Here is a 20,012-nt window from a genome sequence, read left to right as displayed (position 1 = left end):
TGATAAATCCACAGCTCAGTGAATTATCCCAAAGAAAATATCCCCATGTAACCACCACCTGGGGCTTCCCAGGTGGCACCAGTGGTAAAAAGAATCTGCCTGTCAATGCAGAGGACATAAGAGACATGGGTTCCATCTCTGGGCAGGGAAGTTCCCCTGGAGGATGGCATGGCAACTCACTCCAGTATTATTGCCTGGAGAATCCCAAGGACAGAGGAGCCTGGCAGGCTACACTCCACAGGCTTGCAAAGAGTCTGATATGACTGAAGTGACTTGGCACGTTCACAAGCAACCACCCCAGTAAAGAAACAGTACTTTACCCATCCCCTCTTCCTCACAGGTCACTATCAAAAATTTTTAGCACCGCAGTTTGTTTCTGCCTATTTTGAACTTTATACAGATGTAACCTTAAAATATTATTTTATTTCTAGCTTCTTTTGTTCAACACTTTGTTGATGAATATCATCTATATTGTTCTTTGAGGATTAATCTGTTCTTTTTCATTGTTCCATATTCTATTAGTTTTAGGTATTTGGGTTATGCCAAGGTTTTAGCTATTTGAAATGCACTATTACAAATGTGTTTAATGTGATCTTTGATGGAATGGAATAGCTGGATCAACATAGGATATGTAAACTCAATTTTACAATATAGTCACATTATTTTCAAAGTTGCTGCACAAACTTCTAGACTGCCAGAAGTGTTTACAGTTCCACGACTACTCCAACATTTGATCTGGACAGTCAACAAATGTCCATATAGTCAAAGGCATGGTTTGTCCAGTAGTCATGTATGGATATGAGAGCTGGCCCATAAAAAAAGGCTGAGTGCTGAAGAATTGATCCCTTTGAACTGTGGTGTTGGAGAAGACACTTAAAAGTCCCTTGAACTGCAAGGAGATCAAACCAGTCAATCCTAAAGGAAATCAACACTGAATATTCATTTGAAAGACTGATGCTGAAGCTGAAGCTCCAATACTTTGGCCACCTGATACAAAGAGCCAACTCTTTGGAAAAGACCCTCCTGCTGGGAAAGACTGAAGATAGGAGGAAAAGGGGGCAATACAGGATGAGATGGTTGGATGGTATCACCGACTCAATGGACATGAGTTTGAGTAAACTCCAGGAGATGGTGAAGGACAGGGAAGTCTGGCGTGCTGCAATCCACGGGGTCACAAAGATTTGTACACAATTGAGTGACTAACAACAAAATTTTGTTCTTTCCAGCCACTATGACAGATGAACAGTAAACAGTATTACATTGTGGTTTTAATTTGCATTCCCTGATAAAAACTAAATGGAGTGCCTTTTGATATTTTGTTAGCCACTTTTATATCTTTTTTCACGAAGTGCTTGTTCAAGTCTATTGCCATTTTAGGGGAGCAGTAATGAGATTTAAGACTGTTTTTTCTTTACTTACACGTTACACATTGTGACTATAAGGCCTTTGTCCTTTATATAGGATGTGAGTATTTTGTAGTACTGGATGGCTTGCTTTCGCATGATGCTAAAGACATCTTCTGATGACAAAAATTGTTAGTTTTACTGTAATTTTATTGATGTGCTTTGTGTGTTCTGTTTATTTCTAAGGATGTGAAGAATTCCCATATTATTCTCTAGATACTTCATTGTTTTCCCTTTCTTCCTGGAATTTATGTTTATTATTAGTATGAGGTAGAAGTCAAATGGTACTTTTCTCAATATGGATGGTTAACAGATCCAATAATAATAAAGTTTTTCTTAAAAGATATGAATAAATATTGACAGACACTCGCTGACTTGCTAACCAAGCTGAAGAATGGCCCACTTCCATCACAGCCCTCTCTGATGTATCAAACTTACAGAGGGACAGAGGTCTTACTTTATCCTACAGAGATGTTGGTATTATTATAGAGATATTTTATTTTAGGTATCAGTAGGCTGTGCTTACAATGTACCCAAAGCTTTTTCAATTCTATTTGAGTCTGTCCTGTGGATTCTGCCTAAGGCCTGGGCAGAGTTCTAACCATTAGCCTCTTCTTAAAATTTTTGGTATGCTAATTAGGAAAAGAGCCTCACATGGAAGATTCCATTAGTTTACCTTTCAGTTCAGTTCAGCTCAGTCGCTCAGTCGTTTCCAACTCTTTCCAACAGACCCCATGGGCTGCATGCAGCACACCAGGCTTCCCTGTCCATCACCAACTCCTAGAGCTTGGACAAACTCACGTTCATCGAGTCAGTGATGCTATCCAACCATCTCATCCTCTGCCATCCGCTTCTCCTCCCGCCCTCAACCTTTCCCATCATCAGGGTCTTTTTCAATGAGTCAAGTTTTCGCATCAGAGGGCCAAAGTACTGGAGCTTCAGCTTCAGCATCAGTCCTTCCAATGAATATTCAGAACTGATTTCCTTTAGGATTGACTGGTTTGATCTTTTTGCTGTTCAAGGGACTCTCAGGAGTCTGCTCCCACATCACCATTCAAGAGCATAAGTTCTTTGGTGCTCAGCTTTCTTTATGGTCCAACTCTCACATCCATACATGACTACCAGAAAAACCATAACTTTGACTATACAGACCTTTGTCGTATAAAGTTCAACTTTCTGGGATGGCTTTTCTCTCTCTGATATTTCCCAAACTTTTTCTGGACTTCACCTTGCCTTCCTCTGGCACATAACTACCCACTTCTGTGACTGGACCACATTCTGCGTTGGGAGGACAGAGAAGAGGCAAAAGCAATGGACTTGTGTAGACTCTTACGATCACAGTTCCACATTACCTAGAAGACTCGCACCTCTTGGAGATCTTGCTCGAGCAGCTTTCCCCTCCCAGGCATTTTAGCTGCAGCTAATGTCACTGCCTCAAGGCTGCTTGGAATTGGGGATGAGTAAATTTTTGAAAAGAAAGGAAAATTGGGGGGTGGATCTCCCCTACTCTCTTTGTAGCTTTAATAATTTCCTGTTCCACAGAATAAGTCAGAAATAGAGGATTTGGGGACTTCCCCAGCACTCCAGTGGTTAAGACTTTGCCTTCCATTGCATCTGGGTGCAGGTTTGATCCCTGGTCAGGGAAACCTGTGGCTCCCAGGTTCCATATGCCACAGGCGTGACCAAAAATTAAAAAAAAAAAAGAACTGGAGGATTTTTCCAGGATGTTTTCTGTCTAGACCACAACAGTCACTCTAAGTTTTCACACCACATTGAGGCTGAAGTCAGAGGAGACTGGAGGGGAGAAACCATTAACTTTCAAACATTTCAGGGTGTTTCTGAATTTTGGTGTTCTTCCCTGATCTGTCCAATGAAACTACCCAAGCACATCATCCAGGTTTTATAGTTGAGACCAGTGGGACATAAAGAGAGATGTATGTTTATATAGTGTTTCCTGGGACTGGAAACTAGATGATGAATTGATTTTTGACAGAGTTGCAAAGGCATTTCAAAAGGAAAGACCAGTCTTTTAAAGATATTCAATGTCAGCCATTAGAGAAATGCAGATTAAAATGATAAGATACTACCACGGGGGCTTCCCTGATGGCTCAGGCGGTAAACAATGTGCCTGCAATGCGGGAGACCAGAGTTCAATCCCTGGGTCAGGAAGATCCCCTGGAGAAAGGCATGGCAATCCACTCCAGTATTCTTGCCTGGGAAATCCCATGGACAAAGGAACCTGGAGGGCTACGCAATGAGTCAGAAAATACTGAGCAACTAACAAGATACTACCACATCTGAATGGCTAAAATAAAAAAAATTCTGACAGTACTAAGTATTGAGGATTTGAAACAACCAAAACCCTCATACTTTCTTAGTGGCAAAGCAAAATGATACAGTCACTCTGAAAAAATAGTTGCAGTTATTATAAAGATAAATATACATTTACCAAATGATTCAGCAATCTCACTTCCACTAAAGAAAGTTTCTTTAATCTCACTAAAGAAACAAAAACTTATGTGTGCACAATCCCCTACAAGTTATGTATCTTGTCCAGGGCAGCATTATTCATAGTTGCCAAAAAGTGTAACAAGTCATATCTATCCAAGGGTGGATGAATAAACAAGACTGGAGTCTATTCATTCAATGGAATACCACTTAACAACAAAAATGAAATGAACTACTGATGGGAAAAAAATCAACTTGGATAAATCTTAAAAGGAGTATGTCAATGGAAAGTAATCAGTCTCAGGAGATAACATACTGTATGTTTCCATGAACATGACATTCTGGAAAAGGCAAAACTCTAGTGACAGGGTACCAGCCAACAGGTGCCAGGATTTATGGATGAAGAAAAAGCATCAGTGTAAAGGAGGCCCTATGAAGGATTCCTTGACATTCTGAAACTGGCCTATGGTAGAGCTGATGATTACAAGAAACCAAAAAGCAAGAGAGCTCCAGAAAAACATCTATTTCTGCTTTATTGACTACGCCAAGCCTTTGACTGTGTGGATCACAATAAACTGTGGAAAATTCTGAAAGAGATGGGAATACCAGACCACCTGACCTGCCTCTTGAGAAATGTGTATGCAGGTTAGGAAGCAACAGTTAGAACTGGACATGGAACAACAGACTGGTTCCAAATAGGAAAAGGAGTACATCAAGGTTGTATATTGTACCCTGCTTATTTAACTTATATGCAGAGTACATCATGAGAAACGCTGGGCTGGAAGAAGCACAAGCTGGAATCAAGATTTCCAGGAGAAACATCAATAACCTCAGATATGCAGATGATACCACCCTTATGGCAGAAAGTGAAGAGGAACTAAAAAGCCTCTTGATGAAAGCGAAAGAGGAGAGTGAAAAAGTTGGCTTAAAGCTCAACATTCAGAAAACAAAGATCATGGCATCCGGTCCCATCACTTCATGGGAAATAGATAGGGAAACAGTGGAAACAGTGGCAGACTTTATTTTTTGGGGGGCTCCAAAATCACTGCAGATGGTGATTGCAGCCATGAAATTAAAAGACGCTTACTCCTTGGAAGGAAAGTTATGACCAACTTAGATAGCATATTCAAAAGCAGAGACATTACTTTGCCAACAAAGGTCCGTCTAGCCAAGGCTATGGTTTTTCCAGTGGTCATGTATGGATGTGAAAGTTGGACTGTGAAGAAGGCTGAGCACCGAAGAATTGATGCTTTGGAACTGTGGTGTTGGAGAAGACTCTTGAGAGTCCCTTGGACTACAAGGAGATCCAACCAGTCCATTCTGAAGGAGATCAGCCCTGGGATTTCTTTGGAAGGAATGATGCTAAAGCTGAAACTCCAGTACTTTGGCCACTTCATGCGAAGAGTTGACTCATTGGAAAAGACTCTGATGCTGGGAGGGATTGGGGGCAGGAGGAGAAGGGGACGACAGAGGATGAGATGGCTGGATGGCATCACTGACTTGATGGATGTGAGTCTGAGTGAACTCCGGGAGTTGGTGATGGACAGGGAGGCCTGGCGTGCTTCGATTCATGGGGTCGCGAAGAGTCGGACACGACTGAGCGACTGAACTGAACTGATACATATTTTAGAATTCATATGGCTGTATCCCACCAAGTGGAATTTTACTGCACAATAATTTTAAAAGACTTTATAGGAATGAAAAACAGAACAGACAAGAAATAAACCAGATACCTTCAAAGAAAAAAAGACTGTAATATAGCAAATTCGTGGAGAGTATGAGAGGAGGCATATAATTAGGCCTGGTTTCAGAGGAATTTGTAAGTCTAGTTTGAATTATAAATGTGAAGGGAAGCTTTTAAACAATGGATTCTCATAAATTATGTTAAAAATCATTTTTGCTGTTTTGAATATAATAGATTGATAGACTGAAGGAAGAATCAGGTTTTATGCATGGATTAAATGTATTGACACAGGGGGAGCAGCAGTGCCCATAACTGAGCTAGAAAATGCTATTAATAGAAAAAAGAGCTGTTTGCCAAGACAGAAAGTTTAGGACATGTTATTTTGAATTGTTAGTCAACATTCTGGTGAAAATGTGATGTTACTGATATCACTCTTACAGAAGTATGTTTTAGTCTATAGTGTTCTAAATCTCAGCATTGAAAATGAGACATGGAGCACTGGTTTAGCTAAGTTGCAATAAACTTGGCACATTTTTACTCGAGCCATATTTGGTATTTTGGTTTAAAAGAACAGTTGGGACCTATATGTCTGTTTTCTTCTATAGCAGAGCCAGGGAGAGAATTCCTGAAGAAACCTCCAATATAATAAGATTTAATTTATGGTTTCTACTTAGGGAAATCTGTATCTTCAGGCCTTATTTCCATTCACATATCCATTATCATAATTTTACTTTGGAAGAGGAGGACTTGTATTTTTCATTCTACCAGCGTTCTTTGTTCTTATAGCATTAAAAAAAAAAGAATGTTTATAGCACATACCCCTCTGGGCTATGCCATTTTGATACTAATGACTTAGGTTTACCTCTCTCCTTGTTACATCTCTCCTTTTTGTCTTTTGAAATATCTTCGTGGACAACATGATTGCTTCATTTTCCTAAATCTTGGTCACTGTATTAATTTTAAATTATTCTTCCCACTCACATTCTTACTTCTATAAGGTCATCTGTGATTATTCTTGTTTTTAATTGCTAAACTCCTATTTTTTCTTTCTTTTTCTCTTCTTTAGATCCCTAACCCTTTCCTTTCTGGATCCTCCAAAATAGTTTCACCATTTCTTTTGGCACTTTATTCCCACTAAGATGGCTATAACCAAAAAAAGAGAGATAAAAAAAGAATGTTACTGAGAATATGGTGAAACTGGAACGCTCATACATTCCTAGTGAGAATGTAAAATGGTGCAACTCATTTGGAAAATGGTTTGCCAGTTTCTCACAACGCTAAGTCCAGAGTTACCATATGACTTATCACTGCCCCTCCCAGGTACATACTCAGGAGAAGCAAAACATATAGCCACACAAAAACTTGAACACAAATGTTCACAGTGGCATAATTCACAAGAACCAAAAAGAGGTAAAACTTCAAATGCCCATCAACCAAAAAAGGAGAAATGAAAAGTGTCTTATCCATACAATGGAATATTATTTAGCAATAAAAAGCAATGATACACTGATACATACACATCATGGACAAATCTTGTAAACACTGTCACAGGTGATAGCATCCAGTCACAAAAGAGCACGTACTGTATGATTCCATTTATACGACAATGTTCCGAATAGGATAATCTATGGACAGGAACTAGATCAGTGACTGTTTAAAACTTAGGATGTCTGAGAGGGATGGGAAATGACTACAAATGTGCATACAGTTTATTTGGGGGGTGATGAAAATGTTCTAAAATTACTGTGAAGATGGCTGCAGAGCCATTGAACTTTACGATTTAAATAGATGAGTTACACTTTAAATATCTCAATAAGGCTATTTTAAAAAATAAATTTAAATTAGAAAATGAATTGAAAATTAAACAACTGTATGTAAAATTGGAAGTTTCAAATTTTCTAGTGTTCCTATATGATTTAGGAGTAGGAAAAAAAAGACACTGATTAACATTAATGCTGGTTAGAAAAAATATACATGTTAAAATTTAAGGATAGTCATCAAAGAAAAAATATAAAATGTATAATCCTTAAACTGATAAAAGGAAAAAAATAAAGGATATTAAAAGGATATTCAATTTCTTAGAAAGCAGGGGAGAAGAAAGAAAGATGACTTGAGAAAGCATTTTAAAAAGTGAAAAGATGAAGAAAAAACTAAAATACATTAGTAATCACAATAAATAGAAATTTATTAAACCTGTCACTTTAAAAGTCAGAGATTTTTCAGATTATTAAAACAGAATAAACAATGTCCAGTTATTTGTGGTGTACAAGACACATTTAAAATCTAATAAGATAAAAAATGCTGAAAGTAATTAGATTTACGAGGGAAATTCTAACAAAATGATACTAAGTTTATATAAAACAAGATATAAATTAAGACTGAAATTTCACTAGAGACAAAGAGAATTCAAAATTGTTAAAACAACAATTCAAACTCCTCTTTAAATAATGGATAGGAACATCAGGTAAACAGAAGAAAGGAAACAGAGAATTAGAACAACACAATAAACCAACTAGTTAACAGACATATATAAAACACATTGCCAACAACAGGATACACATTCTTCTCAAATGCACATGAGATATTGTCCAGGCTATACATATTTTAGGTCACAAATTGTCTCAATAAATTTAAAATAATGGCTATCATGAAATGTATCTCCTTCAACCACAGCAAAATACAGCTAGAAATAAATTAACAGAAAAAAAAAAACCTGGAAAATTCACAAATTTGGGGAAATGAAACACCAGACTCTTGAACAACCAACAGCTTATAGAAGAAATCACAAGGGAAATCAGAAACTACTTAGAGACAAATGAAAATGAAAACAGAACATATTAAAACTGATGGGACTCAGCGAAAGTGGTGCTAAGGAAGAAAGGTTTAACTATAAATGTTCTCATGGAAAAACAAGAAAGCTCTCAAATCAACAACCTAACTTTAAACTTAAGGAATCAGAAAAAGAACTAAACCCAAAGTTAGCAAAAGGAAGGAGATAATAAAGATTAAAACAGAGATAAATGAAATACAAAATAATAGAGAAAAATCAACATAACCAGCAATCGGTTCGTCAAACAGAAAAACAAAACTAACAAACTTTTGGCCAGATTTACTAAGGGGGAAAAAAAGGCAAGAAGATTCAACTTACTAAAAATAAATTAAAAATAAATATAGTACAGATAATACTACTCATCCTAAAATGATAAAAAGGATTTATTAGAGTGTTTTATGAACAAATGCACACCAACAAACTGTGTAACCTAGAGGAAATGGACAATTTAGGAATTTGTGATTTAAGGAAAAAACAAAAGCAACCAAGCTTGAATCATGAAAAAACTGACTGAATGTCTAGAACTATGACTAGTAAAGAGACTGAATCAGTAATCAAAAATCTCCTGACAAAGAAAAGCCTGGGGCCTGATAGCCTCACTGATGAATTCCACCAAGCATTTCAAAAAGAACTAATACCAATCCTTCTCAAATTGTTCCAGACATTAAAGAAAAGGAAACAATTCCTAACTCAATCCATGTGACCAGCATTATCTTGATACCAAAGTCAGACAAAGACACAAGAAAAGTACTAAAGAAAAGTACTAACATTCTTTATGAATAATGACACAGAAAAAGGGAAATTATTATTATTAAAAGAATTATATATGGTGACCAAAAAGGATTTATTCTTGAAATGCAAGGATGGTCTAACATATAAACAGCATCAATGTCATACACCATATTAACAAAAAGGGGGAAAGCTCACATAATTATCTGGATACCCATATCCATTTGAATTTTAGGACCCTAAGTAGCCCGAAAAAATCTTGAAAAAGAACAAAGATGGAGGATCCACACTTCCAGATTTCAAAATTTACTACAAATCTACAGTAATCAAGAGAGTATGATACTGGCATAAAAATGGGCAAAAGAATAGACCCAAAAAAGACATGAATGGCAAATAAGCACATGAAAATGTTCTTATCAGCAGTAATCATTAAAGGAATGCAAATCAAAACCACAAAGACATGCCAAGTTGCATCCACTAGGATGGCTACTATGAGAAGGAAGGAAGGAAGGAAGGAAAAGAATGAAAATTGCACATGTTTGGCGAGAATATGGAAAAATCGGAACCTGTGGTACTGCTGCTGAGAATGCGGACAGTACAATTAAACAGTATGGAGGCCCTTCAGAACGTTAAAAATAGAATTACCATACGACTCAGCAATCTCACCTCTGGGAATATACCCAAAAGAACTGAGTCAAGATCTTAAATACATACTTATATATTCAAATTCACAGAAGTATCATTCACAACAGCTAAACAGGGAAGCAACCCAAGTGTCCATCAACAGGTGAATGGATAATCAAAATGTGGTATATATAATACATATAACGGAATATAATTCAGCCTTAAAAGAAGGGAAATTCTTACATATATCACAACATGAATGAGCCTTGAGAACATTATGCTAAGTGAAACAAGCCAGTAACAGAAGGACAAGTATTATATGGTATTACTTACATCAGATAACTAGATTAGTAAAGATCATAGAGACAGAAAGTAATCACCAAGGCCACACTTTCTGAGCATGGCGGTGACAGCAAGGAAGGCCTGATCCTGAGAGATGAGTAACTCCTCTGCACATGCAGTTTGACTTGAAGACTCACCACTGACCTTGTCAGACTTTACATATGACTGCAATGGAATCTAAATCACACAATTAGGCTCTTCCATTCAGCTTTCGTTTCTTCCTGCTCCACTTCACAAATGTCAGACTGGCACTGTGGTCTAAAAGATCTCTCACCTTCTCCCCTGATCTTTCCGTCACAAGAGTTCCCCCTAATACATTCACTGCATGGCTAATGCCATTCTGGTCTCCACTTCTCTGAGGACTCATAGTCTAAGATAGCAGGAGGTAAAACTGAGATTTGTAATTGGCTCACTCACTACTTGGCAGGCTAAAGGGAAACCACCCATGTTGCTTGATTCAGCCCTGGAAGAAGACTTCAACTGCTAAAGATTTCACCAGTGGTGATCTGGGGAAAATGTTTTCAAAAGATAGTGGAGTTGGATAATTACTGAATGTTTGCATTAACCCGGCAAAGGGCTATTGAGAGACTGAAGGCCATTAACAAATATTACAGGCTAAATATAAGAGCCAGGGGGTCTCTTTTATAGCTTTAATTCAGACCCGTATCCCTGACAGTGGAAGAGCCAATATGAATGAGCAGCAGACTAATGATCCAAGGGTGAGAGCTGCAGAGCTCCAGAGATGATAGACTGCTCAGCTAAAGCAGTCCTCTTATGTAAAGACCATGGCCATGCTTGGGAAAATTGGAGCTCTTGAAATATGGGATAGGAATATCTAAAATGAAATATCTAGATGGATGTTTTTGAGGAAGTCAGTTCAACAACTATAGAAACAATAGGGTCGTTTCCTCAACAAGCTATCAACGTCTCCTCTTCTGGTTGCTAGACTGATAACTAGGGTTTAATGACAGCATAATGCATCTTGGGCTGATAAAAAAGGAAGGAGATTATATACTTGGAAGAGTTGCAAGAATTGGCTAGCAGGTGATGGCAACAGCCAGGGGAGTATAACAGGAATTAGAAATCAGTGGTATCTGATCCTGGGGGATGGAATCAGCCAGGATTCATGAATTTTGGTGCACAGTCTCGGACCAGGAAATGCAATACCCCATGGAAGACTCCAGGGGATGGTGCAAAGTTGAAGAAGAAGTGACTCTTAGAAGTCTGGATAAAGCAATGGCCAATGCAAAGTGAAATGGAAAAGCCTGAGTTCCCTGAGAAGACGGAAGAGAAAGAGAATAAAGAAGCTGACAGGAGGAAATGTGCCAGAAAGAATGTATTGTGTAAGGTCAGAAGAACTACCACAAGATTACTTTCCATGGGATGCATCATTTCACCAAGGCCATGAGGAATCTGCTGATGAAAGGGATCATCTGCTAAGTTCAGTGATGGCTTTCTTCTGAAGAGCAAAGCTAACAACAGGAGAGGCAGTGACAGAGCTAGGCGTTAGGTGATGGAGTCCCAAAGGGAAAAAGACCAAGGGTCAGTGTTTAACTGTCAGAATCCAGGGGTCACAATTAGGATAATGATCAACAAGCCTGGAGAAGCAGACAAGGGTGCTGCCCAACAAAGACCTGTGGGATGACTAATAACGGATGTTATCTATATGAGGAGCAAAATAGGTGGGCAGCTAACAATGGTGCTACTTAACATTACTTGAAGTAGGAATGGAGGGGTAAAGGCTGAGAGTTGTTGCCCCAAGAGACGATTGTGATCCTCTGCTCAGTTCCAAGATGAGTTAATTTACAAATCCAGAATCCACTGACTGAACAGGTAGCTGAGTTCACAGAAGAAAGGTTGTCTTGAAACATCTTGAAAAGTGTATAAAATGATTCCCAAAGGAACATGTGTATGACTACTTTTAAGAGATTCGTGTTTATTTGGGTATATACACAAGTATATTTATGGGTATATACTCAGTGCAAGACAAATTAATATATATTTTCATTAGTATAAGACACAGGGTTAGTGATGACCCAGATAGCCAATGACTAGAACACCACCAAGGCCCCTTGTTAGAGTTGGGGTGTCTCCAGGGTCCAGATAACAAATTCTGGCTAAATCCTGGCTCATACTGGGAAACTGTGTCTATACATATACCCTGTGATAATGGCATCCGGTCCTATCACATCATGGCAAACAGATGAGGAAAATGTAGAAACTGTCAGATTTCATTTTCTTGAGCTCCAAAATCAATGTGGATGGTGAATGCAGCCATGAAATTAAAAGATGCTTGCTCCTTGGAAGAATAGCTATGACAAACCTAAACAGATGAGGAAAATGTAGAGACTGTCAGATTTCATTTTCTTGAGTTCCAAAATCAATGTGGATGGTGACTGCAGCTGTGAAATTAAAAGATGCTTACTCCTTGGAAGAATAGCTATGACAAACCTAAACAGTGTATTAAAAAGCAGAGGCATCACTTTGCTGACAAATGTCCATATAGTCAAAGCTATGGAGAAGACAATGGCACCCCACTCCAGTACTCTTGCCTGGGAAATCCCATGGACGGAGGAGCCTGGTAGGCTACAGTCCATGGGGTCGCTAAGAGTTGGACATGACTGAGCAATTTCACTTTCATTTTTCACTTTCATGCACTGGAGAAGGAAATGGCAACCCACTCCAGTGTTCTTGCCTGGAGAATCCCAGGAACAGAGGGCTTCCATCTATGGGGTCACACAGAGTCGGACACGACTGACGCAACTTAGCAGCAGTAGCAGCAGCATGGTTTTTCCAGTAGCCATGTACGGATGTGAGAGTTGAATCATAAAGAAGGCTGAATGCTGAAGAATTGATACTTTTGAACTGTGGTGCTGGAGAAGACTCTTGAGAGTCCCTTGGACAGCAAAGAGATCAAACCAGTCAGTCCTAAAGGAAATCAACCCTGAATATTCATTGGAAGAACTGATGCTGATGTTGAAGATCCAACACTTTGGTCATCTGATGTAAAGAACTGACTGACTCATTGGAAAAGGCCCTGATGCTGGGAAAAATTGAGGGCAAGAGGAGGGAGCAACAGAGGATGAGATGGTTGGATGGCATCACTGACTCAATGGATATGAGTTTGAGCAAACTCAGGGAGATAGTGATGGACAGAGAAGCCTGGCTGCAGTTCATGGGTTCACCAAGAGTTAGACACAACTTAGTGACTGAACAACAACAACAACAAGTGATAATTTCCTTACTTTTCAAGTGTATAATTAGAATTTATGTACAAAGTGGTTAGAGTAAACCCCTACACTGTGTCTCTGGCCTATGAGGTAAGATCCATCAAGAAAGATAAGACCAAGTGGCAACCTCTGAAAATATCCTCCATTTGGTCAAGATGGTAAATCAAAAGCATTATGTAATCCTTGTAGGACAGTGAAAATTAGAACCACCATTTAAAAATCTAAATGGTACAGGGTCCTTGCTATAGCTCCACTTAATTTACCAGGCTGAACTTCTTTAAAATATTCAGACTTTTCAGATTCACAGACTTGCTTTTCGATTTTACATACCAGAAAAGTCTTTATTTCTTAAATGATTTCTTTCAATTTTTTAATTACTCACTGTTGTATATTACAGTACACTACAGGCTCTAACAACCACACCTTTTAATTCTATTACGATAAAGGACATACATATTTGTGTATGTTTATATATGTCTGAATACCTTCGCTGTTCACCTGAAACTATCACAACATTGTTAACTGGCTATACTCCAATACAGAATAAAACCTAAAAGGACTGAGATTCAGAGGAACTAGGTTCTGCTTAGGCTCCCCTGGTGGTTCAGATGGTAAAGCGTCTGCCTACAACGCGGGAGACCCGGGTTTGATCCCTGGGTCGGGAAGATCCTCTGGAGAAGGAAATGGCAGCCCACTCCAGTACTCTTGCCTGGAAAATCCCATGGACGGAGGAGCGTGGTAGGCTATAGTCCATGGGGTCGCTAAGAGTCGGACACAACTGAGCGACTTCACTTTCAGGTAATCTGCTTAGATGGCGCCGAAAGCTAAGATCAGAGCCAGGCTGTGACTATAAATGATCTAACTAGTACTGACTGAATTACGTTTACCACCAGAACTATTCCCAATATAAAAGTCAAAGGCTGACACTGGCCTCCTTTAAACCTTGGCTAAATGAAAGGCTGACCCTTCAGCTATACTACTTCAGTAATACAGAGACAGCAACAGCAGTAATAGTGGCCTGATTGAAGGCTGCCCATAAAAGCTGAACTGTCTAAAACTCTCTTTTAAAATTTAACAGTAAGTCTACTTAATATAAAAATAAACTTAAAAGTATTCTGTCCATGATTTTCCTTAACAGTGAGACAATTCTAAAATCATCTAATTTACATTTCACTACTGAAAAAATTTAAATGATAAAAAAACCATCAAATACATTTTATCTCACACAATAACAAGAGTATATTACTTTGTCTATGATGCCAACATAATAAATAGGATCATCTCTAAGACATGGTACACATTAACACTTGCTTTCTTTTACTTAATAAAAGAGCTATTGAACACACAAATTCAAAAGCTTAAACTAAAACCCTAAACACTTAAATACTTTATCAATTCAGCTTTGTGAATTTTTATACAAAATAAACTTTTCAGTATATTAACATCTACATTATCCTGTCAAAAACTTTTAGTTTTATGCATTAAATAAACCTCATTTGATTATAACCTCTAACACTTTTCAAAAACATTGTAACATCATTAAGTTTTAATATCCCTTAATATTCACAAGTATAAAATCAGAAAGTGTTTAAATATATTTAAGATGTTTCCTCAAATTTCATCTTTAAGGGACAAATTTAAATATGAATGAACTCTGCAATGTTAGTAAGAAATATGTTTTCAGCATTAAATTTTGGAAATTAATGTTTTTAAGTGACAGACCAACCTGATTGTTTTCAGAGCAAAGTGACTAACATGGCAAGGATTCTGACAAGAAGCAAATAACTGAAAAGATAATGTGTGAATTGGAGAAAAGAGTTTAGAAAACTGGAAGGCCGTAAATGGAGATGAAGGAATTAGACTTGCTATGTATGGGCACATATGGGTAAATTAGAATAGCTATCCCAGGGAGGCAGATTTCATCTCAATTATAAAGAACAACTAATTATCTGAAATTAGAAAATGCTATCACAAGAGATGTTCTGTTTCCTGCCATTAAAGGCATTCAGGCATAAGTTAGATCAGTAGTTGGACAAATTGTGTCCACAGGCAGGATTCAGCCTGTGTGCACGTAAAGTCACTTTAGTAGTGTCCAAATCTGTGACCCTATGGACTACAGCCTACCAGGCTCCTTTGTCCATGGGATTCTCCAGGCAAGAATACTGGAGTGGGTAGCCATGACCTCCTCCAGGGGATGTCCCCCACCCAGGGGGGATGGAACCCAGGTCTCTCATGTCTCCTGCATTTGCAGGAAGGTTGTTTACCACTAGCACCAACAGGGAAGCCCATATTCAGGCTACCAGCTATTTTCATTCTAGTAAAGGTTTATTGGAACATAAATAGTCACTCCCATTTGTTTCCAACCTGACTCAGGCTACTTTAGCACCACAGACACCTTATAGCCCACAAATCTTGAAATTATTTACTAACCAGCCCTTTATAAAAAATGTTTGCTCACTCCTGTGGATAAGGGATTAGGAATTCAAGTATTGTATGGTATCTTGATAAGATAACCAATACTTATCATTTACTTAGGTGCAGAGGAAGTACTGGGCATACCATCTGTGTAAAGGACTGGGTTTAACAGGTTCTTTACTGTACAAAGCTTCCCTTGTGGCTCAGCTGGTAAAGAATCTGCCTGCAATGTGGGAGACCTGGGTTCAACCTCTGGGTTGGGAAGATCCCCTGGAGAAGGGAACGCCTACCCACTCCAGTATTCTGGCCTGGAGAATTCCATGGACTATACAGTCCATGGAGTCGCAAAGAGTCGGACACGACTGAGCAACTTTCACTTTCTTTACTGTACAAAGCAGCCCAGACAACATGGTGAGTGAAGGTCAAAATCATCTGCATCTTTGTGCTGTGATGTGGGGCTATGTCTACCAGAAGGAGGAGACACGATTGTCTAATTCACACAAAGGCACCCTGTGGATCAGTATAAGCTGTACACATCATAATCGTGTTAATAAAGATAATATTTTTTTTTAAGTACTGTATTGACCAACTAGGTCTTTTTATTTTATTGGAGTATAACTGCTTTATAATGTTGTGTTAGTCTCTGCTGTACAATGCAGTGAATCGTCTACATGTATACATATGTCCCCTCCCTTGAGAACTTCCCTCACCACCCACCCCAGCCCACCAAACTAGATGCCATGTCTCAGATATTCTATCAGTGAAACTCAGCTTCTTCTCCTCACCCATTGTTTAGTTACATCCCATGGAAATGAACATAAATGCTCTGTGAAAAGAACTTTTAGGTTTTGAGAAATGCTACAAAATCTATCCTCTCTTTTAGAACGATACACTGCAAATGAACACATTAAAAACTGTGAGATAAAGAGACCTATTTAACTTTAGTATACATAGTATTTTCCAAACATATTTAATTATGGAACTCTTTTTAGTGAACCTACTGTTAACATCTCAAATAACTAAAGTTCTAGGAAATTATGGTATAGTCTAGGTCACATTTAGTACTTCCAGATTACATGCTCTTTGAGGGCAAAAAAATACATCCTTTTTCTCATCCCCTATTGATTTTGTCACATTGCTAAGTACATACAATAACAACTTAAGAAATCCAAGAAATTGATTTTAATGCTAGGAAACATACTTAATCAATATGATGAAAACACTGTTAATTTCACTAATTAAAACAGGCTTTAATTACTTATGTGACAGTAGAACGCAAGGTTATTATCTTCTTTCCACTAAATTAACTAGCTATTAAATAGTAGTATAGCAAAATAATCCTGTAATAGTACATGTCGAATATGTTTCTTCCGCTCTGCAGTATATATTTAAGTACATAAAACTATACAAGACACACTGTATCATATTCAAGGTTAAAGAACTGATACTACCTAACAGATTGACAGGCCATCAGAATACAGATTTAACACATTCAAAGTCAATAAAAGCAAATTACCTGAAGAAGGTGACAAAAAACTGCACAAGATCCATGATTGTGTTGTGTTGTGAGAACGCAATCTGAAAAATCAAAATAAAAGGAAGTTTGAAACTTACTGAATCTATGTTCTTCTTCAAAGTGGTGATGTTTCATGGCATTTGTAAATACAATATTTTTAAATCATCAAGAAATTTGGATTACCGTATTATAAATCATTTGTGCTAGAACCAAAATTTCATTGACAACATCTCATACATCCAAAAACTGAATACAACCTTTACACAGGCTATAACACTAAATGCTTTAAGAAAACTATTATAAAATTATTTCAGTAATCTATGCTAAGATTGTCACTTGAAATCCTATAAAATATGCCTAACTAAAACATGCAAATGCATTTCTACATCTAATAATGGTCATATTTTTCTATCAATACAGTTGATAATTGCTTATGAGATAAAAAAATTAATTTCAACTCTACAAAGGAAACAGAGGGAACTGGTTTTTCTCATGTATTATTGTCTAATGAAGCTGCAATTATTTTGTTATAAACCCCTGAAAGAATAAAACATATTAAAAGTTTATATTTTCATGTTAATGATTTCAGGAGAGAAGTCAATAATCTAAAGTTGTTCTCCACTTTTGTTAACATTATAGAGATCATATTGTAAAACATTTCTTGAAGAAGAATTATTATACATTGTACTAGTCAATAACGTAGCATGTAAGTAGAGAATACTTGATATGAAAAGCCAATTTTTTCACTTATTAGGTGTAAATATCCTGGAAACCTATTTAACCTACTTTTGTCCCATGTGTGAACAGTAATAATAAAAGCATCTACTTCATTGTGTTAGAGGAAAGACTAACTCAATTAATAGAAATAAAATTATTACCATAATATCTGGTATATAGTAGGCATAATACAATAAATATCATGCTTTTACATCATGTATAAAGGAGCTGGTCAACACTAGTGAATTTTTCCAGGTAGCTGGAGGTGAACAATTAAGTTCTTGAAATCTCCTTCCCCTTTAATAATCTTTTATGTAAATCTTTCAAAAATATGTAATACAATTTCCACTTCCATTGAAAACAGACTAACAAATATGAGATTTCTCTCATCTTAAAGAACTAAAAACTATACAAAATATACAGAAAAACCATTTTCAGACATTAGACAAAAGGCAGACAGGGATATAATCCATGAGTGAAGGAAAACAAAGGAAATGAATTTCATAATTGTACCAGTTTTCAGGGCAAGGAAATGAAATGGCATTCTAAAATAAGAAATATTGTTTCTTATATAAAACAAAGAATTATAGTGAGTCGTGAAGATAGTTAAATTTTTGTATATACATGAAAGCTTAAATATAATAACATTCATTTCCAAAATGCTTCTAAGCATTTGAAGAATTACAAAGCATTTACACAGAGACTGAGGAAAGATAATTGCTATAGGAGATTGGTTCTAGGTGAAAACATTTTAAAAAATTTAAGAACAAACATCTTTTAAAATGGAAATGATACAGATGAATCATCTCCCCAGGTACTGTCCATGAGAGTATCTTACAAACAAAGCTTACCAAATAATACTGTCAACAATAACTTAAAACCATAGTAAGATGATTCAGAATACAGCAATTGAGAACTAACTGGATAATCTTCAAAAGGATAATTATTTTGAAATCCTAATAAATGAAATTGGTTTAAGATAAATTGGATTAGGAAGGTAAAATTAGACAGTGTTGAGAAATAAAATAATAAAGAAAAAGAACCTGAATAAAGACTTGAATAAATTAGTAAATAAAGAAAAAAGAAACGAAATAAATAATAAGCTTAAAAATAAAAGAATAAGATGAAGTATAGAAGCAGTTGCATTAAATGTGACAGACTGAATCCTCATCAAAAGAAAGAGATTTCCATAGCATGTTAAAAGGCATAATTTACTTTATGTTTTCTATAGACAGCACATCCACAACAGTGACACACCTATAGCCAAAATATAAAGGATTGTGAGGGAAGAAAAAAAAAATTGGCTCTTAAAAACAACAACAATGAAGCCATGAAGGATAATATAAATAGCAACGTGAAATTCAAAATCAAAACCTGGTCTAATAAAACATAAAAGGCACAAATAATTCATAAAAATAATATGCAGGCCAAATAAGTGAAAACACAAGGTTGGACTTCAATAAGAATTAGGTAACATAATTAAATAGTAAAATTTTAATATGTGTATCTCTTTCATAACTGATCTGAACAAGCAGACAGAAAATTAATTTATTCAGTCATTCAGATCATGAAGAAAGATTCAAAGAAATACTGCTTAAGCAAGCTCTGTTCTAGGAGCTGGGGACAACCTTGTAAATAAGACAAAGTTCCTTGTCTCTTGGAATTGGCATCCCAATAGCAGGAGACAGAAAATAACCAGGTAGACTCATAAGTGGATATCATAATTTTCGATAATGGCAAATATTCCAAAGAAAAATAAGGTGATGTAATGAAGGAGAAGGCTACGTAGCTAGTTTAGATCAGGCAGTTCAGTAAGCCAGACTTACTGAAGCCATAGGTAAGCTGACATACAAAAGAATGGTAAAGCCACACAAAGATCTGTTAGAAGAGAATTCAAGGCTTAGAGGATAGCATGCTTAGGCTAGAGATGTTTAAGAAACTGAAGTCACAACAGCTGCAGTATTGTGAGCTACAAAATGAGTACAGTGTGACAAGTTGGGGTTAATTCACCTAGGTCTTTAGCATGATAAAGAGTTTGGAATGCTTTATAAGAGCTAAGTCATATAATAACATG

At 37.0% G+C, this 20,012-nt stretch overlaps 1 protein-coding gene across 5 annotated transcripts in view; it reads right to left on the bottom strand.

Moving 5' to 3' along the window:
* ATRNL1 (attractin like 1) overlaps positions 1-20,012 on the bottom strand; it is an 815,618-nt gene that overhangs the window by 459,368 nt on the left and 336,238 nt on the right. For all 5 annotated transcript variants that reach the window (XM_024985963.2, XM_059882070.1, XM_059882071.1 and 2 more), the window contains one exon: positions 17,222-17,283. In XM_024985963.2, the coding sequence (XP_024841731.1) occupies positions 17,222-17,283 (62 nt within the window). The remainder of the gene's footprint in view (positions 1-17,221; positions 17,284-20,012) is intronic.

Source organism: Bos taurus, chromosome 26, assembly GCF_002263795.3.
Source record: "Bos taurus isolate L1 Dominette 01449 registration number 42190680 breed Hereford chromosome 26, ARS-UCD2.0, whole genome shotgun sequence".
NCBI lineage: Eukaryota > Metazoa > Chordata > Mammalia > Artiodactyla > Bovidae > Bos > Bos taurus.
Note: the sequence above shows the minus strand (reverse complement) of the source record. Positions and strands in the feature narration are given on the sequence as shown.